Here is a 27,926-nt window from a genome sequence, read left to right as displayed (position 1 = left end):
GCGCATTCAATATAATTAATCAATTGAACGCCGCGAACTAATTGCCATGCAGGCGAATTCGCGAGAGCGAAAACGCGGCATTATCGAGGAAAACGAGGAGCGGGAGAAAGTCTGGCGGCGCCGCGTGCGTTACGGAGCGGAGCGGTGGCCACGTGCAGTACACAGCTGCTCTGCCGCCGCTGCTGTCGGGCTGTCGGCAGAAGCAGCCCCCGTTGCTCTCAGTCGCGCGCCAAACGCCGTAGCCAGCGTGTGTCGCTCGCGCGCTCGCACGTGCAGCCAGTGAACGCTTCTACCTCGCCGGCTTCGCCTGCGATCTCCTTTTTCACGTAGGAAAATGGCCGAGCAAGGGGGCAGCCGCTTCGTCGCCGTTGCGCTTTTGGCCGCGCTCTGCATTCTCCAGGTAATTCACGCGAGTTTGCACCGTCGAGCTTTCGCCGATAGATCAGCCACTGCGTCTGCGTCCCGAACCTTCTATTTCAGATTTTCCATTCAGCCGTGATAATTAACGTTCACCCCTTGTCGCGCGCTCGCCTACCTGTGGCAAACAATCAAGTTTCTAACCATACCATCGACATACCTAAAATTATAATTACACTTGTGTCGCTATACGGCCGCGATCGATCGCTGCGTTGTTACCTGGCGACGCGAGCTTTATGCCTTTATAACTCTTTCGTGATGCTGGATAGATTGACAGTTTTGGGATTTCCAATTTCTCGCCCACTCTGCGCGTCTTTCACGGAGATCCATCGAAAATTCCGACAACATTTGCCAAGCAACAGTAAAGCCCGTAATCGCGATCACACGTGTATTACGCGCGTCGAAAAAAACGGCAACAATGGATACGCGAAAAGCGCGGAAGAGTTGGTGTCGAATGTTGACCGTCGTACAAAGGTTCTCCCGCTCTGCAGGCAGCGAAACAAAGCAAATAAAAGAGCGACTAGTAGCAGAGTAAATTATCGGGAAGGGCACACACTCTTATTGTACTTGTCCGCTGAGAGCGTAAATATACACTTCCGTAAACTTCGCTGCTAGTGCTGTCGTTTGCCTTTCTGTTTTATCGTTATCGGAAAGCATGGGGCAACGCGATTATTGGATTCGCTTTTTACCGTCGCGCGTATCGTTTGCTAGGAGTTTCAACGCAGTGCACTGACAGATTTGCTTCTCACTGTTTCGATGGCTGTGCGATCGCAAGTTGGGTGCGCTACGCTCCTGTTATTATTCGATCGAGAATCACTTATTCGGCTACGTGCCGTTCATTGTCGAGGACATATTATTTTTCGGGCGAATGGAAAAAGTTTCGCGAAATAATTCGATTCGCGAGGCCTGCAAAGAGCGGCAGAAAGAAACTTCTGCTCAGTTATTCGGTGGATAAGCGCGGAAAAAGAGGCTCTTCGTTAATTTTCAAAAAAGCGCCCGCGCGTTTGTTTTGTTTCTCCGGCAGGGACCAGAGAATTATGCCATTCTAAATAAAACTCGCTAATTTGCGCATAATTTGCGCGGTTACTCGACCCAATTGCTCCACGTCACGGGAAAAATAAAGGAAAAGTTCAACGTTTCCTTGTCCGTCTCTCCGGGCAAACGAACCGATGAATCTCCATTCTTCTCGCACGCATACGCGAAAAATAAAAAGGCTTTGTTTAACGAAACTAGCTTAAAAAGGTCGGCCGACTTTAATTCGTACACATGCGGTAACGTCGCCATCCATCTTACTAAAGGACGAAAATTCAGGACAAGAGAGAGTCAGCGAAGAAGAGTATTTAAGCCAACGCCCACGACATAGAGTAGGAGAATCCGTCGAAATTATAAAGACCTTGCAGCGGGGCCGACGTGTTGTTTTTCCCATAAATACAAAAGCCCCTGTTTCGCCTTTCTTAATAAAACGGAAGCGGCGGAGCCACTTGTAAAAGGGGCGCGCTCGCGGAAACGTGGAGGGTTGTGTCGCGATACTTACACATATACAGACAAAATCGGAAGTCGCCGTCGCTGTAGAGGGCGAGAGGATGGTTTCAAGGTGTCGACGGGCAGGTGGATCTTTCCTTGCGATCGTATCTCGCTTCTTTTTTTCGTTATTTATGGCTACCATGCTTTTTTGCATTTTAATGAGCGCAGCTTGTCTGTTGAAATGAGCTCGTGGACGGCTTGACGATGCACTTCTCGGGCGTGTTATTCGACGGGAGGCTTTTGGGGCTTTTGTCGAGAAGCACATCAACAATTTGCGCGAGAAGAAGAAAAGCAACTTGCCCAGATAGTCAAGTTTGTCTCGTGCTCCTGCATCTACTAAATTTTTCAGGCCCAACACCAGTCACCATAATAATAATTATTCACACGGATAGCGCGCGAGAAAGCTTTGATAATAATTAATGGGCGAGTCCTGTTTGACGCAAGCACGTTCTGAGGTGAAAATAACTTTGAGTTCGCCTCTGAATCGAAGCAAAAATCAGTAACTCAAAGCGCACCAGAATATAGACGATAAACCGATTAAACGCCGCGCCGCAAATCCATTTCGTCGAAAAGAATAATAAAAGTTGGAGAGTTAGCCCATAAATACAGCTCAGCCGGTTGAAACAATGCAAACTTTTTGAATTTTTGGGTGGTCGGGGGGAGCTCACACACGCACTGCCAGAGGGCTACGTAAGCCGCTTTGGCAGAAACTCGCGGCGCTGCGCACACATAAGGGCGCATAGTTTTCGACGAATAAAATTTATAAGCGACACTGGGAAAGGGGGCGGGGAGGGGGCCGTCCGGCAACTCTACAAACCCGCAGAATGTGCTTGCGCTAGGCAAAATTCTCGTTATTCGAGCAAAGTAATTCACCGCAGTACTGCTATGGGAATTCGATTAATTCAAATCAGCTGTAGCTCGGCGTGGTCGTCTCGCAGCGTCCCATCCAAGTTACGCTGTTGCGACACGTCAATTCGATGCTCTTTATTCAAACGTACTTTTTCACTTGGCTACGTCGCCATTGTATTTGCGTTGCTCGAGAGCGGCGTTGAAAGCTCCGCAGCTAGCGTGGTACGTTAACGTCCAGCTACACGACTACGAGCTTGTTTCACGAGCTTGCCTATTACGAGCTTCTTTCCAATGATACAGCAGCGTGTAATAAGCTTATTTCATTCTCCCAGCGTTTTTCGATTCTACGATAATCCCCTCTTTCCCTTTCGGTTTATTTGCTTTCTGAAAGGGTTGCTAGCGTCTTCCGCCCGGGAAATAGACTTTAAACAAACGTGCGTGCACGCATACATGAGAGACGGCAGGAATCAAATGACTTTGGAAATAAACCCATCTGCGCATTCAGTTTCTCGCAGCTCTTTTGCGTGTACGTGTGCGCGTGTGTTACGAGATATAAAATGAAAAGTCCTCGTTGTTTTTTGTTTTGCGTGCATTAATGGATTTGCTCGTTAACGTGCCGCCGCGACGCGAGCATACATTTTAAAAGTTAAATGAGCGAGTGGATGAAATAAAAGAAAAACAAACGGGGACACGCCGAAAGTGGATGTTCGTTAACGTCTCGCGGATTGTCGGCGGGAGACAAAGTACAATATCCAGGCTTCTCAAGATCGAAACGAGGTGACAAAGGGAAATGGCTTTTGATCAAGGCGTAATGGCTATTCGATGAGATTCTACTACTGATTGAATTTTTTTTCTTCCCCTCTCCCCTCTTTCTCTGTCTTTATGGGCAATTGCCTTTCCCGAGCGTGAATCTGACAGTTTAATTTTTTTGCGAGCACCGTTCCCACTGGAAAATGTTGAAGGCTCTTCGATTTTTCGCGAGCTCGCGTTGCTCTGGCTTGCTCCAATTTGGCGATGGTCGAACAGAGCAAGAGTGCATCGAAACAGTTAAAAAAGTATGCTGCGACTAACGATTCGACAGCGATGAAAAAAGAAACGCAGGGCGAAAGAATGAAGAAGGAAGAGAGAGAGAGAGAGAGAGATTTCTATCGCGAATTACGCATGCGGCCAGCTGGCGCGCGGCTTCCGCATAGAAAGTCGAGAGTGTACGTCGACGTCGTCCTGTTCCGCCGGTGAATTTTTTTTCTTCTTTTTTTTTTCACCGTGCTCGCGGCATGATATGGAATATCGAGGGAAAATGTCGAGAGCGTGTGGGATTGATTTTTATTTGAGTGTGCGCTGATTTTCGTCGAGAGCGTTCGTCTTTTTTTCGCCGTGGATGCATATCTCTGCGAAGATCCTACCCCGCCGATGTTTTTATGCGGCCTTGCTGCGCTTTTCCGCTCGTGCGTGGTTTACTTATTTTGTTGATCGAGAAACGTCGATCTTTTCGCATCGCCGGATAATAGGCTATGCTTCGCGTTGAATAATTGAAGCGTTTTTGCGATGTTTGCACAATCTCGCAGTTTTACATATTGTTTACCGTGTGAAAATATAACGCCAAGAAGAATTGTTGATTTTAGAAGTCAGATGTTTCCGGGAACAAATATTTTACAACGCGTTTTCCCTCTCTGGAGGAGAAAGAACGGAAGTTACCCCGCTGGAAAGAAGAATATTACGTCTTAAAAGAGAAACGCATGCCGGGCAAGTATATGCAACGACTTTTCTTTTCGCGTAAACTCTCTTCACAACTTATTTCTTGTTGCAGTGGGTGCAGCATACTCGAACAAAATCAAGACTAGGATCGAGCAGAATTTGCATCCGAATGATTTCAATTAAAAGTTTGTCGCTTATAAAAAGTACTCGCGCTCTGTTTTCCAACGGAATAAACAAAAAACACACAAGTGCGATTCTTCAAGTTATATATATCTCACCTCCATTTAGGAATGGAGGGTTTCTCCGAGCAATTAACGTTAAACGTCGCGTGTCTTTCGTGCAAAACTTTGTTCAACTCTTGACGTCGAGAATCTTGACTTTGCTAAAGCATAGGATTTTAGATCTCTAAGAGACGCACGGACGCCGCCGTGAAATTTCGTGTAATACCTGGAGGGCGACTCCCCTGTACTATAAAGTTTACACGAAGAAAATTGACATGACGATCCACGCAAGGAACATGCAAATTTGTACGTACGTTTTTCTCGTATGCACGGAGCAGATGAGACGTGAACGAGCTGTACAACAATCTCTGCTGAAAAGTGGCTCTTCGTTCTTTTCGAAAATTTCTTTTACTCTTCTTTCCCAATGCGGCTCGTTTCGACATTGCACGAGGAGCATTCAACTGTCATTTCTTTATTTGTTTGTCGGAGAAGGATTAAAAAATGTTATCTACTCGCGGTAACTCGCTTAACTTTCACGTGCCTGCCGGTTAAATCCCTGCCTGGAATGTATACATTGCACGCGTCATTTTTTATCCATATCGCGGATTTTCATTATTCCTCGTTTTCCCGCTGGCAAACGATGAGGACGATGTGTTTGGATCGCATATTACAAGCGACATCTTTACGTTTCAAACGATATTCTTAATCCAACCACTTTATTCGTTTTTCTTTTTGCTTCACTTTCTCGTGACACGTGAATTAATCTATTTAAAAAGCAGGTCACTTTTCGTAGCTAACGCGGGTCGAATTCTACGCGACGACTACGGCAACGGCACAATTTTCCATCGCAAGCGAGCACAGCCTTGCAATTTCATTATTCGCGCAGGGAAAACGTTAGCAAAGCGTTTGACGGCAATTCAAAAGCCGCACGCGCGTCTACCTGCCTCGCGCCAAAACTCCAAATTCCTCACGAGGTCACACACACACACACACACACATGCGTCTCGCTGCTTTTGACATTACACCTCACTGCTTTTATTTTGAATTGCAAATTTGCCCGCGCCGTCATTTATCTCGTTTGCCGAGATTTTAGGAATCGCGCCGCCGATTTGCCGCTCTGATGGGCGGTTACATCCTGGCTGTCGAGGACTTTCAACTATTTTACGGTGTACCCGATGCTGTGCGCTAGTGATTTAATTAACAAATTATAATGCACCATTCGAGAGAGGTGCTACGCGTTGCAATTTCATATATATTACGCGCTTGTAATTTTAGTCAAATTGATGAATTTCTAAGTCGATTATTTTGACGATAGATTATACAGTTTTAGCATGGCTGTGATTAATGAGTAATTATCGATTTCGGAACATATTCGCTGTATGGATTATTAATATATTAATCTACGTTGTTGTCAAACGGCAAATTCTTCTGGTCGTTAAATTTAGCGAAAGATGTAATTAATTTTTAATTGGGGAAAATGTAATTTTTTCGAGCGAATGATGTAATATTTTCGAGCGAATGCAAGCTTTTTTCCCAACTAAACAGCAGGTAATAATCGTCACGGAAAAAGCTGCGAATTCGTTTTTTACCATTACTACCCTCTTTACATTTAGAAAATTTGAATATTTTACGCGCATTTCAAGCTGGCACAAAAATTCTCAAGTGAATCGTAGCTTTACGCGGAAATTCCACGGCAGCGTGAAAAAAGTGTGTAATAACGCCTGCGGTGAAAAAAAAAAAAAACCGTTCCGATTACTTTTTTTTTCTTTCGTCGTAGCTCGTACTAAAGGCCATGGCTTGAAGTATAATCGACGCACCCTTACACGTTTGGCAGTCCCGCCTCGTCTCGAGTTACGCGTCTAATTAAACGGCCTGCTGACTATTCTGTGATAATGCGATCCGACGCGGCTACGTCGGTGATGCTTCTCCGTACTCGAGTGTCCAGCTACTTTCGCTAATTTTCATTTACCCCTTCGGTATGAGAAATACTTCAGCATAGAAAGTGCTAAAAGGGGAAATAGACAGGCGACGGGAAGGTTGCGATTTTATCCACATTCCCGTGAGTTCTATCGTATTAGAGTGAAATATGTATCGGAAGTAAATGTTGCCGCGAGCTGTAGGTACGCACGTTGTGCTTTTATAATTAACTCGAAAATTTGTATTTTGAGCATATTTATATGTGTATGTGGATATATTTGGAGTATGCTTAATGCGAAATGCGAGGAGGAGGTCGTCTTGAAGTGAAGTGTGAATATCTCATGCGCGAAGTGGAAAGCGAAATCGAAGGTATATTTCGCACTTGAATTTCGTCGCAAAGCGAAAAATCCACGCTTATCCGATTTTCCACTATATCTCGCGCGCCCATCGGTAAACAACAGCGTTACAGCTCCGTTTGCAATTGGCGTTCCAAACTAACGTATCTATATACAGTGCACGCGGTAAAGCAGTTTCCGCGAGTCCATGGCCATAATGACTGTTGACCGAAGGATCGTATTCGCGCTGCGTTGCTGGAATTAAGATGCTATTGCGTTTTTGCTCGCTCGTGGAGAAAGGGTGGGATGAATGAAAATGAGCTTGCAAAAAGGAACAAAGCGAGCGCTCGCTCACCTTTTGAAGTTGTATGCGCTTTTGCAGCGCCGAGGCGTTTTTTTTTTTTTTTTTTGCCGCCGTGAATGAATGTTTAGCAGAAAATTAGTGTAACCATAAAGTACACCTTCGATACGAATGTCAAAGTAATGAAGTCTAATGAATGCTGTAATGCTGGCCTTTTGACAACTTTGCAAAGAGGTTAAATACAATTTATATTGAGTGACTTCTTAATGTTTATTTTAGTTTTACATTGGACTTTATTTCAGTCCGCAATTAAGCTTTTCGGACGCACTAATTGAAACAGTCAAAGATATAACACGACTTTATTTTACATTATCGATTTTATCATACAAAAAATAATCCAATTTTATGGCATGGGCTTACTTAGCAAATATAATAATTGAGTGTAATACTCCGACTTCAATATAGCTTGTAAGTCTTCGACGCCAAACTAGGCGCTAAGAGAAATTTCTCACGGGAAGTCTTACAGTCGAGCAGTGCATTGAATCGTGTCATTCTTTGCGAAGAGCTGGAAAAGTTAAAAATTTTCATTCACTTCATAGTCTTCTCTATCTGCAAAGTCGATATAAATTCTTTGATAAAAATAAGATTAATTATTTTGGTTGTAAAGAACGATACTACAAATCATAGGCACAAAAGGAAAAAAGTTGGAAAAATTGTGGACCGACGACCGTGCACATAAAATTCAAAATACTGAAAAGACCCGTGGCGACGAAAGACAGACGGGAACAGCAGCATCAACGAAAAAAAGAAGAAGGTGTACGAAGGAAACAAGTCTGATGATACATCGCCGGCTGTCGAGAGCTAGTCCAGCACGCGGCACGTGCCAGCTGCCGACTTAGTGGCTCTTTTTTTCCCTCTCTCGAGCATTCGTGCGCGCGGACCATTATCCCGATTGAAGCTGGCCTCGGCTGCCGCAGCGCGTCGCTAATTTATATCATGTCGATGAGTGAGAATCAGTTTTGGTTGGACTTTTCGTAAATGTGCATGTTTGCGCGCTATCGAGTATCGCGCGCGATGCCACGCTAGAATTTGCACGGGCAAAGTGTTCGCACTTTGATGAATTTCGCGGGGATCCGAGGACAACTTTGATGCGCTGCCGCTGTGCTCGTTAACTTTGCTTACGGAGGATCGAGTTTTCTTTAGGAATAACGATGGTGTACTCGAGTGGCTATGCTTTATTTTCATTTTTCGATATTTGCGGATGACTGAATTCTATGAGTTGTCAGGAAAAATTATGATTTTAAAGTTGAGTAACATTTTTTTTGACTTGTCGATTAAAGTGAACAAAAAATTTACAACGATTATTTTAGCATGACATTCTGCTGGACTAATGCCAGCATTTTCAAAAATTATGTATTTATGTAAAATATTTATGTAAAATATTCAGGAGTTTTAACATGCTTTAAAGATAAACTCACTCGTGCGATACAGCAAAACTGGATCGCATTCACATCGATACTTTCTGTTGGAACTTTAACATTTTAACTATATAAAGTTCGATCTGTCTGTTGCAATTTAATTGACTTTATAACATATACGTGAGACCGAGAAGATTGCAAAATTTATTAGCGCGTATCAACGTTGCTCGCCTCGGTGACCTAAATATCTACAAAATCTTGTGACGCGTGGTGAGTGACTAAATAATTAATCGATCAGAAATAATTACGTAAACGTTCAAGTTATCTATTTTCTCCGTAAAATAACTATTAACTTTTGTCGATTAAGAAAGGGCTGAAGGCGATGCGAATGTAAAATCATAAAAGACGGCCAGCATTATGAAATAGAGGCCACTTGAGTACGCCAGATGTTATATTCTTGTCTCTGGGAAGGAAAGAGGATTAAAATCGACCGCGCTCGCCGAGATGATCGCAGTCCAGACAGCTGTCGATAAAAAAAATTCTATAGTGTAACCAAGATCTAAGGCACTCTACCCGAACCTTTCCAAATAAAATATCGGGCATTTTTTATCGCCGACGCAACAAGATTACTCCTGCCAGTCAAAATATACAATTTTAATCGGAAATCTCGCAGCGCGCAAATCAAATTAGACCACTCGACGTCGCCAATCGCACATCACAACTTTCACCCGATGAATTCGCAAGGCGTTGTTGTGATGACGACAATGGAAATGGAGCAGCAACTAATTTGGTATCCCGTATGGAAACATCAATGCTATTCCACCCTCGTCAATAATATGCGCTCTCTCGCAGAGATTCGCTTTGGCTATGCTAGAATTGACGTCAATGCCAACCTCCCTTATTTAATTATCTTTCTCTCTGTACCATCGCGAATGTCAATTAGAAACTCGTTCGTGCAACAACTCGTCCATCTCTCCGCAACGTCACCGACTATTTTCGCTGCTTATTTTCAAAAATGCCACTATAATTTTTCCTCTCGCTCTCATCCAGAATACAATGAACTCGATATCGTTCTTGATCGCAATAATCGCAATAATCACGCGAGCAACTGGCAAACGCCACGAGGGGAGAGAAGTCGGCAAGGTGTGCTTCAATATTCCAAAGTCAGCTGGCTCTCGTTTTGGCACCTGTTCGCCTTATTCATTTTCTTCCTTGTTTTTTATTCGGCGAACGGCGGCAGCAGCAGCAACGGCGGCGGCGGCGGCGGTGCTCGGTTACCGTGTCGAAGTTTGCTTTATTGCGAGAAAATGCTACGGTTGTGTTTTTATATTCTATATAGAACTTTTTTTCTGTACAGACGTTCCAGACGTTGCTATATCGAAACGTTTGTACACAGTTTCATTCGTGTACATCAAGCGAGCGGACATTTTTATTTATTCAGTTATCTCGGTGCGAATTCGAAAGCTTTTTCTCAACAATGTTACGCGTTCCGAGTACACGATAATCAGATTTCATGGAACAACTAATCGTTGCGCGTGATATGCATTCGAAAAACGTTAGCTATATGGTAGCAGATTCGCGCTAAGCATCTATAATTACTCGCTCGCATTTGTTGAACTCCGACGAAAAATAAAAAAACTAGGCGAATCAACGTGTTTGGTTTGTTGCAGATGACCGAGACGACGGGCCACCTGCGGCACCACCGTGGCGACTCTCATTGCAGCCGCTGCGCGCCAGGTTGGGGTGTAGTGGAGCGTTGCAGTCGCGGCCGTGACACGCTGTGCGCCGAGTGCCAGCCAGGCACCTACTCGCCACATCACGGCACCCAGCCCTGCTGGATTTGCTCGCGCTGCGGCCCGGGACTGTACGAAGCGAGGAGGTGTAGCTCGTCCGCGGACACGCTCTGCGACTTGTGCCATCGACGGCCGAACGAGCCGAACGATGATTACAAGCGCAAATGCGAGGAGCCACCACGGAAGGACGAGAGATTGAGCGTTTTTCTCGCGCCTGAGGATGCACGCAGCACCGGCGAACAAAGCGAGATGGTGAACGTCGATGAGGATTTGCCGGAGGATCTTGAAAGGGAGAGGGAGAAGGTACTGTGGGAGGATGCTCGAGCGCAGATGAAAGAGGACGAAGCCAAGATCAACGACGTCGCTTCTTCCGACTGAATCGCACGCTGCCACTTTGTAAGATTATAAAATTGTTCTTCCGCTGCTTCCTTTCCTTCGCTTAAGAACGAAAATCCAGGCGCGACAGATGTACATTGAGCCGTATGATTATAAGAGTGTGTGCGCGTGTCGCGAGCAAGGCCCAGCTGATGTCGTTTCGCGAATGCATAATATACGCCGTTTATGAAATTGGTGGTGTAATATATGTTCATTCATAAGTTAGAGGGACAGAGAGATACATATTTTATAAAGTAACTGCGCACGTTATCATTTCACTCGAATCCAATATTGTGTGTCAGATATACTAGTATATTACTTAAATATCTTCAAATAATACCTATACTAGTCAATAAAAGCAGCTTCAATGAAAAATAATGAATAAGTTGACGAAAAAATGAATGTTCCAGCCGAAAACTTTCAAACAAAAATGTACATAATCGTATTTATTAAAACGATCAAATTCATCATTATACATACTCCCAGATGGAATCATGAATTTTGCTTTATATTTATTTAATCGTATTCGTTTTCTTCCTTGCTATCAATTTTTGATGAATCGCTTATGACCATATTATTTTATTACATATATCACGCGCTCGATCAGGATTGGTGTACATAATAGAAAACGAAACATTACAATATGCGTTGTCTTGTAAGTGTATATTTAATTTTTAATATAATTTCACATGTATCTTTTTTTATGTATATATATATTTTTAATTCATACACACAATATTTGTTTAAATACCCCCAAAGACATATATGTATCTTACGAATTATATATATATATATACATATATATATATATATAACTCATGTTCACCGAGACACACAGTACATGTTTGTCGTTAATTTTATGAACGACTTTTTTGTCAAGCGTCTATATGAATATATTTGAATGCCTATTGTCCACAAAAGCCAAAAATATGCGATATATAATGTATAAGCGACAGTAATCATGATCATAATAATAATATATAACCTTTAATTGGCAACTTTCATAACTTTAATTGATGTCGTATATACCTATCTTTTTGTTCAATCGAACACTTTTCAAGAATGTTATCCAACTCGGAGTAACAAACATTTATTGCCAATCGATTTTTTTGATCAAAGATAAACTTTCCGCGTCGAACAACTAAAAATACTTCAACGACTCGAAAAAAAAATTGCGTTCGTGATTGGCAATCTAATAAAAGTTTGACTCGAGAGAGCGGAAGGAAACGAAACAAAAAATGAAAAGAATCGCCATTGTGGCTAGTCGATGAATCTATATATGTAAACATTGAATGGCACAAAGTATCGGGATTTTCTCCTTATTTTTCGAGAGCATCGCTGTTTACAATTGTTCATTAGCGTGGATTAAAAGGCAGATGATTGAAAATCAAAGGAGTACGCGTATCTGTATCCCTTACGTAGTTTTTTCTTCAATTATTTGTTCTCGACGCACGTGTGAATGTTCAATATATATCCTAAAAACATACGTGAAGACAGTTTCAACACATATATTCGAATGCTAATAAATCTTCGAATAACTTGATTAGGAAAAAAGGCTTAAACTTCTAACCAGGCTTATACAATTCAAACGTCGATTACAAGTTAAAGAGAGACTGTAAAGTTGACATGGAAAGTATGTAACTTAAACAAAAAATTTATCATTCACAAAGGAAAAATTGTCCCATGACATACATGTACGTAGATCTGCCGATTTGAATTGTAAAACAGGGTCGTGCTATTTTTAGCCGAATAGAACTTAAGAGCGCGTCAGACAGAGTTTAACGAAACGTCAGTTATGGAATAATAATAATCTCCGTCTCTTCGCGGTTTATCTGCATTAATACAACTTCATATGATATTGCACGGATTTTTTCCAATGGTAAAGTAATATCGTATGCAGGATTTACCTTTCAAAGAAGCCATACACAATAGATTAAAAATATTATATCGGAAGGCTTTAGCTACGTTTTAACATTATCGACTCAAAAAATATATACTTTAGCTTATATCGTACGTTTATAAAACTTTCATGTTTTTTTTTCAATTGCATTATAGTCAGTACCACTTATATTGTATTTTAAGTAGATTACACAAGATTTCGTCGTTTAATAATTGTAAAGAGCAATCAATAACTGTAACATGCCATTATAAGGTGACATTAAAGATCTCGAGTGAATGTAAAACTCTATTGTCATATTATTCCATCCTCTCTTTCTCATCAATATTCCTTTATTATATTGCAAGATTTTGAACATAAAATATTTCAAAAATATTAAGTTAACATGATTTTTATCTTTTTTTCATATGTTTGCGATTCCGATATTGATATTGTGGACCCATAATACATTTCATTTTAATATTTTAATTTAAATGATTATTTCACTTTTTGTAATATGTCATATTAACTTTCAATATTGCATAGCATTGATTGTGTCAATTATTCAATTTTTTTACAATAGCAAAAAAATAATGGAAACGTTAAAATACTGTTCTTGCTTTCTTTTGTATTAATAATGTGTACGCTAAACGGATTCATGATGAAAGCTTAATTTTGAAGCACTGTAGAAGTATATTTACGATTTACTTTTACAAGCGAGTCACCAGTTAACAGAGACCTAAATAGAGTAAAGATACAGGCTTTAAATATATTTTATACAGTGAATCCTTGTGAACAAATAATCGAATTAAAAATTATTTAGCGGAAAAATTTCAGTGATGACAAATACATACGCAGTCAATGTGTTTTGTATGAAATGGTTATATGTTCTTTTTTCAATACATATATAAACTTATACATGAACTAAACACTCAGCAGTAAAATTATACAAAAAATATCAGTTATTTTAACCATTCACGAAAAAAAAGCAGAAGGCATAGAAGCCATTCTTGCAACAGATTCGTAATAAGCATTATTTTGTCTATTTATGTCATTGTACATTGTTATCAACTTTGAATAAAAATTTTTCTTTTTATATCATAAGTTACCAAATTAAAAAAAAAAACTATGAATTTTAAACGCCCATCTGATGAATGTGGAAGAAATATACATGTATATATATTAAATATACACTATCAACTACTTATTATGAACAATAATTTATTGATTATACTTGAGTACTTGTAGTTTAAATATTTCCTAAACCGTAATTATCTACAATAATACAAATTACAATTTCATACTAAATCTGATCTACAGATATAGTACATACAGTTCATCTAATTTTTACAATATCTCTTAAAAATTATCTCTCATATACGATAAAATAACAATGGAAAAATTGAACTCTTATCATATATTCAATTAAATGGTTTATTGATTAAAAAAAATTGATAAATCTCGAATTGTCGTTAACAAATAAATGACATAAATAAACAAGGAAACAGTAAAAAAATTTGATTATAATTTGCATGGTATCAGCTATATAAGAAACAAGACTCCCGTCATCACTATTATTTAATAGTGTATTTGTAACAAACGTAGATGACGAGAGTAATTATTTCAATTAAAACTAATGTCCATACAGCGACGTTGAAAATGACGGGTACCAGATATGAGTGAATAATTATGGATTGGTAATGTAGGTAAATGGGTGAGGAGATGTAATAATATCTACTATTACCAGAATAAACTTCGCGGCGCATAATTTAACAATAGTCCACTTTATGTATATTTTTTATATATAATATTTATATGCGAACATACAATATCTGTATGCAGTTGTGTATATATATGTATACGTTGGTTACACATCTTTTTAATTACAACGCTTAATCTGCACGATTCCACCAACATCTCTTATCATTTTCTTTTTCAAATCTTTGTACAGGTATCGTCATTTTCTCATTTATTTTTCATGTTCTTGATTTATGGTTCAAAGTTTTTCTTTTTTTCATTTTTCTTTATTGGTAATATCTTTTTGAAGTTTATAATAAAAGATCATTTACGCTTGCGAAAATCGATTTTAATGCACCGAGAGAAAAAACAAAGTGTCTCGCTTAACTTTATTAAAAGATTTATATAATAATAATAATAATAATAATAATAATAATAATAATAATATTTACTTATTCATGTAGATTTAAGAGTTGAAATATTGTGTCCAATGATTGCATTTCGTGTCCTAAAATTATTTGCCGAGTCCTCCAGATCGACATCAAACTTATTTTAATTTTTCATTATAAGAACATATACAATAATATTGAGATTCTTTTGTAAATGTCGAGTCATTGAATTACTCAGCTTTTGATGATAAATTTTGATGGTTAAAAAAAATCGATACTCGCAAGAAGTGTTTGGGAAAACTACTGGTTATTATTTTCTTTACAAAAATAAACGAATTTTAAATCAGAAGTAAAAATTCAAACGAAAAAACAGAGTATTGGACAGACATAAACTTACTAGGCTAACATTAAATTTACTTAATGTTATTTTTTGAAAATGTACAACTCAGAATTAACACCGTCAGGTCAGCATCTATACTTTGATACACATGACTTACAGACCATTAAAAAAAAGTCGACGTAAAAGTAACAACGAACAAGCGCTTATTTACAATTCTAACAAAAAAAGAATAATTTTACAATTTTCTCGTACACCAGCGTTGTTATACACCGCTCTCGCGAGTCCCCGCATCTTACTTTGCACTTTGTTCTTTCGATTATCCAATTGAATAATATCTTAATATAAAAAAAATTATATAAAATAATTAATAGGACAATTTAAATATAATTTATATTCTCCATGTGCACGGATATTTTTTGAAGTCTTATTCTGTTATTTTTTCAATCTGCTTGAGATAATTGCAAAAAGAAGTAAATAAAAAATGAGGTAAGGCGAACTAATTACATTACCATGAACTGACCTCATTAACACTGCATTATAAGTGCTTACGGACTAATACTGTCCAACTGTCTGGTCGACTTTTGCAAATTAATCTCATCTTTGACTTCATCTCAACACGATAAATATAGTCTTCTTTACTTTGTCTTATGCGGTAACAAATGATTCTCACATAATTAATCTACATACGAGAAAAGGCTCTTCATTCCTCTATGCAGCGCAACTCTGGCTGAAAGCTTAGATGGGATTATATGTGTACTTTTGTTTCCGCTTTGAAGTTTCAATTAAATAACACTTAATAGAGCGACTTTTCGTTGCACTACCATCAAACGATATTCCATTTCATTTTTTTCTTATAACCGCAAAGATCATTTTATATTAGGTGTAAAAAATAAGTTGGAGCTGATACGTGCACCTGCTAGGCCGATTAAAATTGGTCCACCAGCAGGTCACAAATCTCTACAGATATAGATTCTTTACTCGATCGTACAGTAAGACGGAACATCTGGAAAAAATAACAATATTTTAGAAGTAAATTTTAACGGCATTTGAGAAATAATATTGTTGATTAAACAGAAATATATAATTACCTGAGCTTGTTTGTTTGGTTCCAAACGCAGCAAACAACCAACTTGCTGTTGCCTCATATGAATAATGCCAGCGCAAACAAAATTGTCGGGATTAGGGTCTATACCATCTAAAAGTTGCATACCAAAGCCTTGCAATTTTGTGCGGACTTGTGCCAAGTCCATTGGTTGCACAGCTTTGAATATTTTTTGTGATCGTTGTTGATTAATTCTAAAATCATGTTTTATCACATCAAACAATATAATACGAAAAAGAAAAAAGTTTTCTTTTGACTGACGTACCCTCCAAGATTCTTCCACCTAGCGAAGAATGATTCCCCATTCATTTCCGTTGGCTCGAAGAATTTATTTATCATTAGTGGTAACTTCATCGTTATCTTTTGAGGTAAGTTGTTATAAACAAACGAAATTATCATACTAGGGGCATCTGAAATAAGAAAATCCGTTGAATATGAATAATTTATTTTAATGGAAAAATCAATAACATTGATTTGATAATCACCTGTATAATCATCAATACACTCAGCATTTATCAGCTGCTGAATTTGAGCACCTGCTTCTAAAACAGAGTCTACAGGTTTAACCTGTACAGCCAACTTTGCTTGATTTTCATCAGACCAAGATATTTGTGGTTGAAAATTTAAGAGAGCCTGCTGTGTTTTATTTCCATAAAACAAACCAATACGTCCAAGATTTTGTCTGAATTCCGATTTTACGCCAATCTGAATAAGATCGTTTTCGAAAAGTACGCCATTGTTTTTGCATACAAATCTAAAAAGAGATTTCACAATTTAAATACAATTTAACTTTCGTTGGCTATGATTCGAAGTTTGATACTTATACTCACTTTTTGGCATTGTAAGTGGCTTGAGTGCCATTGGCAGCTCCTTTGTTAGGCATATTGTAAATATCTCCAAGAACGTCGAATAATACACCTGTGTTGCCAGCTGGTTGAGAGGATGGTGGCGTCGAAAGACCCAGCAAGTCAGCTGACGAATTGTTAACAGCAGCAGCAGTAACTGTAACCGATGAAGTATCGTGATGATTGGTGTTTGGCGCTGGACTCTTGTTTTCGCGAATTTCGTTTTCCGGAACACGGCCAGGCTTCTTTTTCTTTAATACTGCCAGAATTGAAGATTCTCTTTCAGGAAATGCCGGCATCTCTTCGAGTACAGTCGCCTGTGAGTTAAATTTAGTACAAAGTTATATCATAAGTTATTTTTCAATAATTAGAAATATGAGTGAAATTATAATACTCACAAGAACATCTGAAGATGCAATGATACTGAGTTGTAAGTACTCAGATGCTCGCTGCTGTAATTCAGCGTCAGCACTTTTCAAATTACTATCCTGTTTGAATACGTCTTGTATTTGTCCTCTTATTTCCGGGAAAAGATTGACAAATTTGATGTACGTTGATAAGAGTAGTGCTCGCGTCATAGGAGAGCATAAGTGATACTGCAACAAAAAGCAATTTAATCAATTTCATTCATTATGTTTCTTCTAATTTGAATTATTAATATGTACTTTGGAATGTAAGAGCTGGAACTGCACCAAGGGTGAAGAACGCGAGTCACCGGCAATAAGATTGCCAAATTCGCCAAGAATGTAGCCACCTACTTTAACCATGTTTTCGTGACAAGCTGGAGCTTGCAAAGCCTAACGATCAAGTCGAGAATTTATAAGACTTTTTATTTAATGATAAATAATAAAATATTATTAGTAATGAAATAGTACCTCAAATACAGTTTTTGCTGCATAACCCTGCACATCATCTCGGTTGATCACGATTTGGATGACACGATACCAAACTTCTTCAGACACGTAATCACCAGCTATCCTAATGAGATTGAGAATAACGTCTACATACCAAGTGTAATCTGTTGCGTATTTTTCAGCCAAAATAGCAACTTTCAACACCATCTCTTCCCTAATCGAGTAATCAGCAGTCTCGAGGTAGTTTAACATTTCTTGGACAATTTCTTCAGCATTGCCTTTGTCGCACATTGCGTAAAGTAGATCTACAGCTTGTTGTCTAACAGAGACATCTTTCTCCATCTTCATTGAGAGAATGACAACCTCCTGATGCTTTTTGACAGCTTCGTGTGAGAATTCAGATTTCGCCAAATGGCACATTGACTCAAGAGCTAGGTAACGTAGATTAGTCTCACGATTCGAGAGGAACTGACCAAGTTGATTGCAAGCTCGCACTAATAAATTCGGCTCACTGTCATTATGAATGATTAAACTGATCGCTTCAAATAGTACTGCGTTCTTTGCGTTGGAATGCTGGACTTTCTTTGACTTTGGTGGCTCTTGAATCTTGTTCAATATTGTCTCGAGACATTCGTTCAATCTTCCTCTCACACCAGGATCTTCAGCTATGTAGAAAAATATGGTGAATATTAATGTTAACCATAATTTCTTTTAAAAGTATGTTTTAAAACTCACTAAAAATTGTATTTGCAAGGTAATAATAAGGCTAAATGTATAACCTAGTCAATAGATAAATGAATTTCAATGAGTATTACCTGGAGGATTGTAATTTTGTAAAAGTTTCAATAATTTAACTGATAACCAAGGAGCAGGAACAAAGTAATATGTATAATCTTGAAGGTCAGTGTAACTTGATGTGACAATCTGAAAAAATCAATTTTATTACAAAAAATATATTTTATAAATATTTAAAAGAATTAAACAATTTATTCTTACTCTACTCAGACGAGAAACCGCTAAACTGACACAACCTTTATATTCGTCAGGATTCCGTTTAACAAGAGCGTCAATTAAAGATGCCGCTGCAGTGACTACTCCTAAATGTTGATCATTTAACAAATGGATTATGCGAGAAGTCCATTCACCATCAGAAATAACATCCGGTGCGGTTCGCAAAAGTCGTAAAAGGCACAGAGCAGCACTTTGCTTTACGACGTCCATCGTATCTCTAGATTATTTTAAAAGTAATTGTTAGAATGAGTTTTCTTACAAATACTTAAAATTTCAGTTTACTTTTTACGTTTGGTTGACTTACCCAGACACAAGAAGTTTTGGGATATCTCGATTGAAAGCTTCAGCCATATCCTTACTACCGATATTTGCAATACACTGTAAGGCTAGATTGACGTGAACTGGATTTCGTGAACCAAGATCATTCTTTATACTTTGGATGATTAATTTAATTAAATCACTATTGGTGTTAACTAAGACTGATATGAAAAGATAACCCTGCACAAAAAATTCATCATTGTATTATCTATCTAACACTTTTAAATACACTTCAAAATAAATTAAAAAAACTAACAATTTGTTTCTCTGAATACTTGTTTGATGAGAGTAAGTTGACTGCCTCCATGTGGCCGAAATCAATGTCATGGCCAAGCAAGAAAATAAAGAGCAGCTTGCAGACATACTTCTTCTTTTGATACCCATCAAGGGTTTTATCTCCTTTAAATTTACTTCGAATATTTGCTAATTCTTTATTTACCCTCTTGATTTCTGCTTCTTTACTTTTACCTATGTCAAAAATATTTATCTTGAATAATAATCAATTCATAATACTTTTTACAGTGTAATATATATCAACAATATATTTTGAACTGAATGGCAGATTGCCACTTGGCTTAATGACAAACTAATTATTTGCAACAATATGTTTATTTTTAATTATAAATAAGTAGTGTAAAAACATTTGTATGCATACATAAATTATTATGAAAAGGATAAAAACTATTATCTGAAAAATTATATACAATGATTTTAAGCAAAATTCTGAAAATTGATTTGGTACTGCTTTGGCTGTTGTCACAAAAAGTTTGCTCTATCAGTAAGATAGGACAGTATCAAAACTCCGCCCCCCCCAGTACATATGCTCTGAATCATGTAATCGCCTACATTGATTGAAGGTCTCACTGACATATATTTGTTAATTTGCAAACTTGAATGAAAAAACAGGCAACAATAAAACTAATTCAATAATACGTTAAACATTGTATGTTGACTGAAATTTAAAAATTGCTTTTAAATTAATACAAACTTAATTCAACTCTACATGCTCCAAAATGAATTCATACTCACAATTTCTGATATCTGAAATGAAAACAGCTAAGCCTCGCATGCCCTCTCCTCGAACAGCTGGCATTTTTATTGATTAAGGTGGAAAATTACCTGCAACGAAGTATTGTGTTTAGATATTTTTACATCACAAATTATTACTTTTGTATAGAAATTTTCAAATATAACCAAAGTAGTTAATATATTTAATGAGAAAATTTAAACAAGTACACTTGAGTTATTGAAATATAATAGTATGAACATGTTACACTGATATGATTGCACACTCAATAATGGCTTCCATTACTTCATCAAACTTTTTCCCTTTGTTCTATACACTTGTCATTATATGTAGTGTTTCTGTTACATGCATACGATACGTACTAATAATATGCTTAGATGTTTTTCTATTGATTTGAAACATTTTCAAAGATATTTCATACTTCTATTACTTTCAATTGCAACAGTTGTTGAATATAGAACTCTAGGCATGACATAACACATAAGTAAACTGTAGAAACTAGTAATTGTTGGAAAGATCAATACTATCACTATGCTTTTACATGTTCAGCAGAAAACATAATCATACTTATAGATATATGGGTACAAGTGTCATAGACGAAATCTCATCCTAGCACGTTAACGTCTTCTTTTACTAGCGTCATTACAGCCCAGGAAATCCTAAGTACGAGTATTCAATGGTCAACACTTGGCGACTCCAAAATAATACAAAGTTCCCGCACACGAGATCCAAGACGGAGAGGGAGAAGAGAAAAGCCGACAAGTACAGGACTGAGTAGGTGTTATTGAAACGTTCCAATTAGAGAAAGAGAGGGAAAGAGAGGACAGTGTCTGCGTCTACGGGCGTTTTTGACAGGCCGTGTCAAGCGGGTCATCGACTGGGATATGTATGTGGGGGAGACACTAGGCTGCACGGAGCTGCAGCTCGATACTTGCGAGGAAAGAGACTGAGTGAGTGTTAGAAAGAGACAGAGAGATAAAGAGAAAGACGGTCGTTCTCGGCATGCATGCGAAAGTCATTTGCTTATAGATGTATACGACGTCTCATATATTTTCGTTTTCGTGCGCGAAGACTCCATAATATTTCGGAGCGTGACGTGTGTGTATACCGCGTACAGCGGCCGATCACGGCGGTAGATTTTAGCGCGTTGAGTCCGTTAAAGGGCGGCTACTTACACGCAGGCAAGTGGGAGGAGAGAAAGAGGATGATGGTCCCAGGCACTCCTGATGGAATAATCGGCTATGGAATCCTTGGGTGTAAACACCTGGTTCTTCTTGTTGTTTGACTTATGGACGTGCTCTCTTCCTCACACACTTGTGGAACTCTTGCCTTCCACACTCGCGCGATATTACCGCTCGGTCGAGGGACTCTCTGTGCCTGTCGCCATTTGCACAACCGCCGGACGAGCGCGCACACAGGCTTGTTCTTTCTCTCTCTTACTCACACCAATACTACAATATCTAGCGGCAGGATGTGTCGGTGTGTTGGTTGAATTCAGGGCCAGTCGCTCGATTGATAAGATGCGTATATAGCTGATGCGTTCAATAATTGATTTTCCGATGAATTGTTGAGAGAGAAGATGAAAGCTAGTCCAAGATTATGTTGGTGTACCGCATAGATTTCGTTACGGAGGCGTATTGACAATTTTCAACATGATATCGTGGCTCTTTTTTTGCGCGAAACTGACACGCAACACGCAGGCGTTTATACAATGCCCGCGAGTGTTTGAAAACATCATTGATGATCGCGCTTGGCGTTTATTGTTGAAAAGGTCGTTGATTTATCACTCATCAAGTGAAAATAACAAGAAAATTATCAAATGACCCCACGTAATACGAATTCATTGAAATGTTATAAATACGCACATTGATACGTATAACATAGATGTAGGAATTATAAATAAATCCTAGAAATTTTATTTGAAGCATAAAAATGAACAGTATTTGTAAGGAGAGAATTATGATTACATAAAATTTTTCAAGTTACAAAAAGAAGATAGAAGTAGTAGAAAATTAAATACATTAAATTTTGAACCATATTACAAATATATATAATGCTTTGTAGACAAATGCAATTCAAAATTGCAATTTATTGATTGAATTGAGAAAGTTGTTAACTTATCATGATCAAAATGGGGATAATACAAAAATTATTAGTATTTAAAATTGTAGGAAAATATTTAATTTGGAGAATGTGACAAGTTTTTTTGGAGCATTAAATTTTAATATGTTGAATGATATGAAAAAAGCCATAAACAAATGTTAGAAAATGCCCGGATAAAGAACAAGGTGCAAAGCCTGTACAGTCAGTTATCAAAAATCTCTGAATGGTTCACAGGCAACTCGACTTGCCCTTGATACAACTTAAATTTGAATAAAATTAAAGAACTTTTATAACTTAGATATAATAATATAAGTAAGTAACAATAAAAAAGGAGAAATCTAAGAATTGAATAACGAAGTATACAAACAAAAAAAGTGTACCAAGATGATCCATAAAATAGGATGTAATTTGCAAGACACACTTTCGTCTGTTTTCAATAATTGAATTTAAATATATTCTTTTATAAAATAATATTAACAAAATTAATTTAATCATAATAATAAGTTTTTTAAGTACTGTTTTTGATTTTTTCCAATAGAAGCTCCATCCTGCCTGCCATCACTGGCTGACCTTTCTTAGTTTTCATTGACAAAACTTTGAAGTTTTTCATTTTCTTTTCTTTATATTTTTTCAATGCTTCTTCTTTCTCTTTTTTAGCTTTGAGAATATTTTCTATTTTTCTTTGTTTTTCTTCTTGCTTTTTTAGAAACTCTTTTTTAGCTGAAAAGAAGGCATTTCTTGATCGGTTATTTACAGATTCACTGAAAAAGTATATTTTATTTAAGCACCTTATTCTCATTTAAATACTTTATTTGCTTTACTGATTAATGAAATGAATAGTACCTTGCATTATTTGATGGATCACTATTTTTTAAACTTGACTTTGCAGCTTTTTCATCTCTTTCCAGATCTTTATAAAGACGTGTAAGTAATGTTTTCTTTCTTTTCTGTTCCCACTGTTTCACTGAAATTAGAATTATTTTGTTTAATTGACTGCTTAAAATAATACAAATTTATAGACAGCACTGGTTTTTTGTGAATGAATTTTTCATATAAACTAATTAAGTCATTATTTACTCAATTTAGTGAAGAAAAATTAAAGAAATTATAAAAAAATAAATAAAATCTATGAATTTTTTGTAAAAACATAACCTCACCAATTATAATTTACCTTTATATTTATTGCTGTACTTCTGTTCACGATATTTCTTTTTGTTAAATGGTTTCTTCCCATTTTGTTGACTGTCCTCATGTTTAAGGTTTTTGTTGCTACTTGGATTTTTCTTGCTTATGGGTCCCATGCTGTCATTTAAAACAACGTTGTGTTTACACAATCATATATATATGCTGTATATGCATCATAAAGTAACGAAGATTCCTACTATATCTATTCGAGGTATCTCCAAAACATAAAGGGATGGCGCTACTTGTCTTACGATTTGAATTTTCTAATTCATGGCCTATACTGTAAAAGTTCTGCCAATAAAACGACTGTAATAAAGGAAAAAAATTTGCTAAATATTCATCAATATAACAGCATTCTTTTACTTTTAGTCAAACTTATTCTTTATTTCACTTAATACATATATCGTATTAAACGTTCTATATATTATTCTATATCTACTATTTGTATCATAACTTTCGGGAATTCCAACGCCAATTTAAACGTTCAGCAATGAATAAATATGCTTGAGTATCACAAAACTGTTATATTTATAATATATATATATTTTTGGAGCTATATCAAAAACGCTTATCAGAGAAAAAGACTTTGGTGTGGATATAAATTGGATGTCTTGTTTTGTACGTGGATGAAACCGCAAGAAAATGTTGCAAATTACTTCAGTTGTGCCAATTAGCACCTCGTAAATAGTTATGTCCTTTTCATTAATTAAACACTAATATATTTAGTTAATTAACTTGAAATATATATGGCTAATCGAATTAGCTTCAATTAAAATCTCAAATGCGAAAACTCAATTATTCATATTTAGGTATGGATAATGAAGAGATAAACTAAAATTCAAGCTATATAATTTATGAAAATTATGTTTTCCGAGTGAATTAAGCGTTCGAGCTTGTTATGTACATATTTTGATTTCGAGACATGAAAATTATGAAAAAAGAAACTATATCTAAAGCTGACATTTATAGTTATAGTCATTTATAGTTAAGCACTGTCATCACAATATTTTGATGGTTCACGGGCCAGTCAGTGATCGCACTTTGTACACGCAGATAATCGGATTTCCGCGTTGCAAGATGTCCTTGAACTCGGTGCCAATCGAAGAGGAGCTTCGCAAAAATTCTGCTCTGACAAAAGCAGACATCGATTTGCTGAAAAGCTGGTGCGACGAGCAATTTTATTCGCCCAACATGTCGAGCAGCGATTTAGCGATTTTCCTGCACAGCAGCTATTATTACGTAGAACGGGCAAAGCTGAATATCATGAACTATTATATTACGCGTCAGTCATTGCCACAGTTTTTCAAAAATCGTGTCATGCATTTGGAGCAACTGACAAGACAAATTTTTAACGCACCGTAACTTACACGAATAAACGCTCTATGCATACTTGCTATGATAAAGCTTATCGCAGGTGTTTATAACGAGTCCGCATAATTTCAGTGCTATCATTCCTCTGTCGAAAACAACGAGAGAAGGCTACAAAGTGATTCTCATTCGTCCATTCTACGTCGCACAGAAAAACATTTCATCTACGAATGCAATTAAATATTTGAACATGGTATTGGACCTTAATATCTACGAGGAAGGAACGCACGAGGGATACGTTTTTGTCGTCGACCTTCACGGAGCCAATTTCTTCGACCCCCGTTCTTTCAATGTGACGGCCGTGAAAGCATACTTTGATTATCTCCAAAAGTACGTGCCGATTCGTTGGTTCGGCCTGCACTTCGTCGACACAGTTTTTCCGTTGACAGCGCAGAACAATCGATTGACCAGGATGACGATCGTTCAGAACGATTACGTGGATGCTGTAAATTTTTAATCTCAACTTTACGATGCATTCGTTAAAATTATCTCTCCCTTTTTCTTTCTCAATATTTGCCTGCGTTTCAGATGTACTTCCACTTGGACTTGGACAGTCTGAACGAGGTTGTGCCACTGCATGTTTTGCCGAATGAAATGGGTGGCCAAGCAGGTCCTCTGAAAGATTTACACGAAGACCAACTGCGGAAGCTTCGAGAAAATTGGCTTTGGTTCTTGACGATGGAATCGCAAGAAAAATCAGCCTGCATGATTCGAGGTGTTCACGAGATGAAGCTTTTTCTGAAGGATCTGAAAACTGATATCCATGGTTTGGGTAATGTGCCTTTCGCAGTCTGATTATTTATTGTATATTTTGAACATTTAGGTGCGTTGTTAGTTTCAAACACTGTCTCATTCTCAACGTTATCGTCCTATATAAAAATCAGTACCCATTTTGAATATCGGCTGGGCAAAAGGGAATATGTCTGTTAATTATTTTCTTTGTGAATTCTCCTATAATATATAATATTTAAGTCTTCTATCCCAAGTTGGTTGCTGCATTGCGATGTAGCGTGCTATCAAACAGCTCGGAGAGGGAAAAAATGTAAAATCATTAATATATGTGTTTGAAAATTGAATGGAATATTAACAACTTATTTGAAAAATAAAACATTTCAATAATTTTATCGTATATTGCACTCTGTATTATAAAAGTACGAATTCAAGTTTTATATTTCGTTTGCGACTGATAGAATTACGATTATCTTAATTTTAGCAATACATAAATTTTCATTATTATTTTCATTGACATTTTCACTCTATTTTTAACTTTCACGCAGAATAATGAGAATTTCAGATGACATATATCTATTTTCATTAATCAATGGTATTTTAAAATTTAACTGTAGAAATTTAACGTAAATAAACCCATATTCACAGGCATTAATAATTTTGTTTTCGGCGATTTTTTTATTTCGAAGTTATTTCTGACTTCCAATGTGTACTCTTTAACGTATTGCCAATTAAAATATGAAAAAACGTGGCACAGATGCGCATAACGAAAAAAATGATGTCGAGTTGAATAGCTGCTTCTTGTTTTTCACTGTTATGACATTTTTTTATTTTTTCTTCCAAAATATCCCGGGAAAATTCTAATTTTTAATCTCGCGACAACTGCACACGACGAGAATAAAGAAATGTCTACGTCGCGTATAACAGCAGAATCTTGTGTTCCCGAAGACTTTATGAGTATATGCGAGAGCGAAGCTCGCGGCTGCTTGGTTTATTATTAGCCGGAAGGAAAATTCGAGACAGCAGCAGCAGCAGCAGCCGAGATGCTTTGGGTGTAGCCGCGCCAAAGTTTGAGAACGCATCATGCGAACCATCGGCGAGTGAGCTCACTTGATATCTTTTTCACGCGATAGATGCCAAACGACACTGTTGGAACTTCTACGAGAGATTATTGCTTATTCGTTGACTCGGTGACTGTAATTTACTCTACTTTCGGAGCGATTTCCTTAGATTTGTTAACAGCGATCGAAATCGTGCTTACCTTTCACTTTTGATCGTTTATCAATTTAAAACCGCAACATGTGCAATAAATACACTGATTAATTGTACAGCTGTGAATTGCCTCCGAGTGTTGTATAATTTACGTGGCACTGTCAGCTCATCGATTTTTTTGCGTGGTCGCATAAGCGACGTCGGAGAAAAATTTATTTTTCAGTTATCCTCTGGCGATTACTATTTCGTTACAGTTCAACGAGCGAATCAAGCATCGCACCCAAATATTACAATTTGACTACAAATTAGTAGTAAATGAATCACCTACACGCCTAAAAATACTCAAAACGCTTACCAAAATCAAAGAAAACATTCGGTTCGCAAGTATTTATGAGAATACACTATTGATTTGCTCCTAAATCAGTGACATCAAAGAGGAAAGGATAAGTGATGAGTCCTCGGTATCCGTCTGGCGTAATTCTCGCGACGTTTTTGGAAATAGACGAGGCGATATTTTTGGTAAGATGTGATCGTCATTGCGAACCGGGAAATATTGTAAACAGTTCGAGTTAATGGATCGTTGCGTGGGTGTCGAAGGTCGTAGAATATTCGTGACACAGCATCCGAGTTTATAATCCTTGATCGCACTTGTATCGCGTAATCCACTTATAATGGCGTGCCACGTAAGACGTGAGCGCCTTTTTTTTCAATCTGCCATGTCATCCACGGTTCTTATAGGGGATTACGAATAATTATGTTTTATTCACACGATTTGAGTAAGTTGCACTCGTGAAAACTGTTTATTCCGGCGTGAACATTCGATTGACAAAAGAATGACGCGAGAATAGGATTGAGAACACAGTCTAAGCACTGTAAGCTAATTAAGCTGCTAAAAAAATTTGTGCATTGCTGAAAGTGAAATTTGTCATTTAAAACGCATGCCGCGCATCACGAAGAGAAGAGAACAATGGCGCGCTCCACATCA

General features: G+C 37.6%; 4 protein-coding genes across 6 annotated transcripts; 2 read left to right on the top strand and 2 right to left on the bottom strand.

Annotated features, from left to right (window-relative positions):
- Positions 1-185: 185 nt before the first annotated feature.
- LOC131662950 (tumor necrosis factor receptor superfamily member 4-like) lies at positions 186-13,806 on the top strand. Its single transcript, XM_058932969.1, has 2 exons — positions 186-400; positions 10,348-13,806. The coding sequence occupies exons 1-2, from the start codon at positions 335-337 to the stop codon at positions 10,846-10,848; spliced, it is 567 nt and encodes a 188-aa protein (XP_058788952.1). The 5' UTR covers positions 186-334; the 3' UTR covers positions 10,849-13,806.
- A 138-nt stretch (positions 13,807-13,944) lies between these two features.
- Positions 13,945-22,031, bottom strand: LOC131662948 (AP-2 complex subunit alpha). Its single transcript, XM_058932965.1, has 14 exons — positions 21,520-22,031; positions 20,347-20,436; positions 19,574-19,785; positions 19,304-19,497; positions 18,985-19,216; positions 18,804-18,912; positions 18,010-18,653; positions 17,800-17,931; positions 17,533-17,730; positions 17,120-17,451; positions 16,775-17,043; positions 16,555-16,699; positions 16,276-16,483; positions 13,945-16,190 (listed from the first exon to the last, which is right to left on the bottom strand). The coding sequence occupies exons 2-14, from the start codon at positions 20,408-20,410 to the stop codon at positions 16,113-16,115; spliced, it is 2,817 nt and encodes a 938-aa protein (XP_058788948.1). The 5' UTR covers positions 20,411-20,436; positions 21,520-22,031; the 3' UTR covers positions 13,945-16,112.
- On the top strand, positions 20,961-26,369 carry LOC131662949 (alpha-tocopherol transfer protein-like). Of its 3 annotated transcripts, none has more exons than XM_058932968.1 (3): positions 20,961-21,294; positions 25,076-25,445; positions 25,529-26,369. In XM_058932968.1, the coding sequence occupies exons 2-3, from the start codon at positions 25,191-25,193 to the stop codon at positions 25,793-25,795; spliced, it is 522 nt and encodes a 173-aa protein (XP_058788951.1). In that variant the 5' UTR covers positions 20,961-21,294; positions 25,076-25,190; the 3' UTR covers positions 25,796-26,369. The 3 variants fall into 3 exon arrangements, with proteins under 3 accessions (XP_058788951.1, XP_058788950.1, XP_058788949.1); XM_058932967.1 differs by lacking the exon at positions 20,961-21,294 and adding an exon at positions 24,109-24,795; XM_058932966.1 differs by lacking the exon at positions 20,961-21,294 and adding an exon at positions 24,109-24,990.
- On the bottom strand, positions 22,546-23,803 carry LOC131662951 (thyroid transcription factor 1-associated protein 26 homolog). Its single transcript, XM_058932970.1, has 3 exons — positions 23,619-23,803; positions 23,291-23,411; positions 22,546-23,208 (listed from the first exon to the last, which is right to left on the bottom strand). Exons 1-3 carry the CDS (start codon positions 23,746-23,748, stop codon positions 22,956-22,958), a joined length of 504 nt encoding a protein of 167 aa, XP_058788953.1. The 5' UTR covers positions 23,749-23,803; the 3' UTR covers positions 22,546-22,955.
- Positions 26,370-27,926: the final 1,557 nt, after the last annotated feature.

The sequence above is a fragment of the Phymastichus coffea genome, unplaced genomic scaffold, assembly GCF_024137745.1.
Source record: "Phymastichus coffea isolate CEN01 unplaced genomic scaffold, Cenicafe_Pcof_1.1 PCOF00028, whole genome shotgun sequence".
In the NCBI taxonomy this organism is placed as follows: domain Eukaryota; kingdom Metazoa; phylum Arthropoda; class Insecta; order Hymenoptera; family Eulophidae; genus Phymastichus; species Phymastichus coffea.
This window is presented reverse-complemented; position numbering and strand designations above follow the sequence as displayed.

Bases quoted from the DNA above. Each gene is read 5' to 3' on its own strand.
- LOC131662948 (XM_058932965.1), bottom strand. From the start codon at position 20,410: ATGCCAGCTGTTCGAGGAGAGGGCATGCGAGGCTTAGCTGTTTTCATT. The intron at 19,786-20,346 runs GTGAGTATGAAT...TTTTTGACATAG, and splicing joins CATTTCAGATATCAGAAATT to GTAAAAGTAAAGAAGCAGAA. The intron at 18,913-18,984 runs GTAAGAATAAAT...TGATTTTTTCAG, and splicing joins CGGTTTCTCGTCTGAGTAGA to ATTGTCACATCAAGTTACAC.
- LOC131662950 (XM_058932969.1), top strand. From the start codon at position 335: ATGGCCGAGCAAGGGGGCAGCCGCTTCGTCGCCGTTGCGCTTTTGGCC. The intron at 401-10,347 runs GTAATTCACGCG...GGTTTGTTGCAG, and splicing joins CCGCGCTCTGCATTCTCCAG to ATGACCGAGACGACGGGCCA.
- LOC131662951 (XM_058932970.1), bottom strand. From the start codon at position 23,748: ATGGGACCCATAAGCAAGAAAAATCCAAGTAGCAACAAAAACCTTAAA. The intron at 23,412-23,618 runs GTAAATTATAAT...TTCTAATTTCAG, and splicing joins GTACAGCAATAAATATAAAG to TGAAACAGTGGGAACAGAAA. The intron at 23,209-23,290 runs GTACTATTCATT...ATACTTTTTCAG, and splicing joins GATCCATCAAATAATGCAAG to TGAATCTGTAAATAACCGAT.
- LOC131662949 (XM_058932966.1), top strand. From the start codon at position 24,644: ATGGTTCACGGGCCAGTCAGTGATCGCACTTTGTACACGCAGATAATC. The intron at 24,991-25,075 runs GTAACTTACACG...GCATAATTTCAG, and splicing joins AGACAAATTTTTAACGCACC to TGCTATCATTCCTCTGTCGA. The intron at 25,446-25,528 runs GTAAATTTTTAA...CCTGCGTTTCAG, and splicing joins AGAACGATTACGTGGATGCT to ATGTACTTCCACTTGGACTT.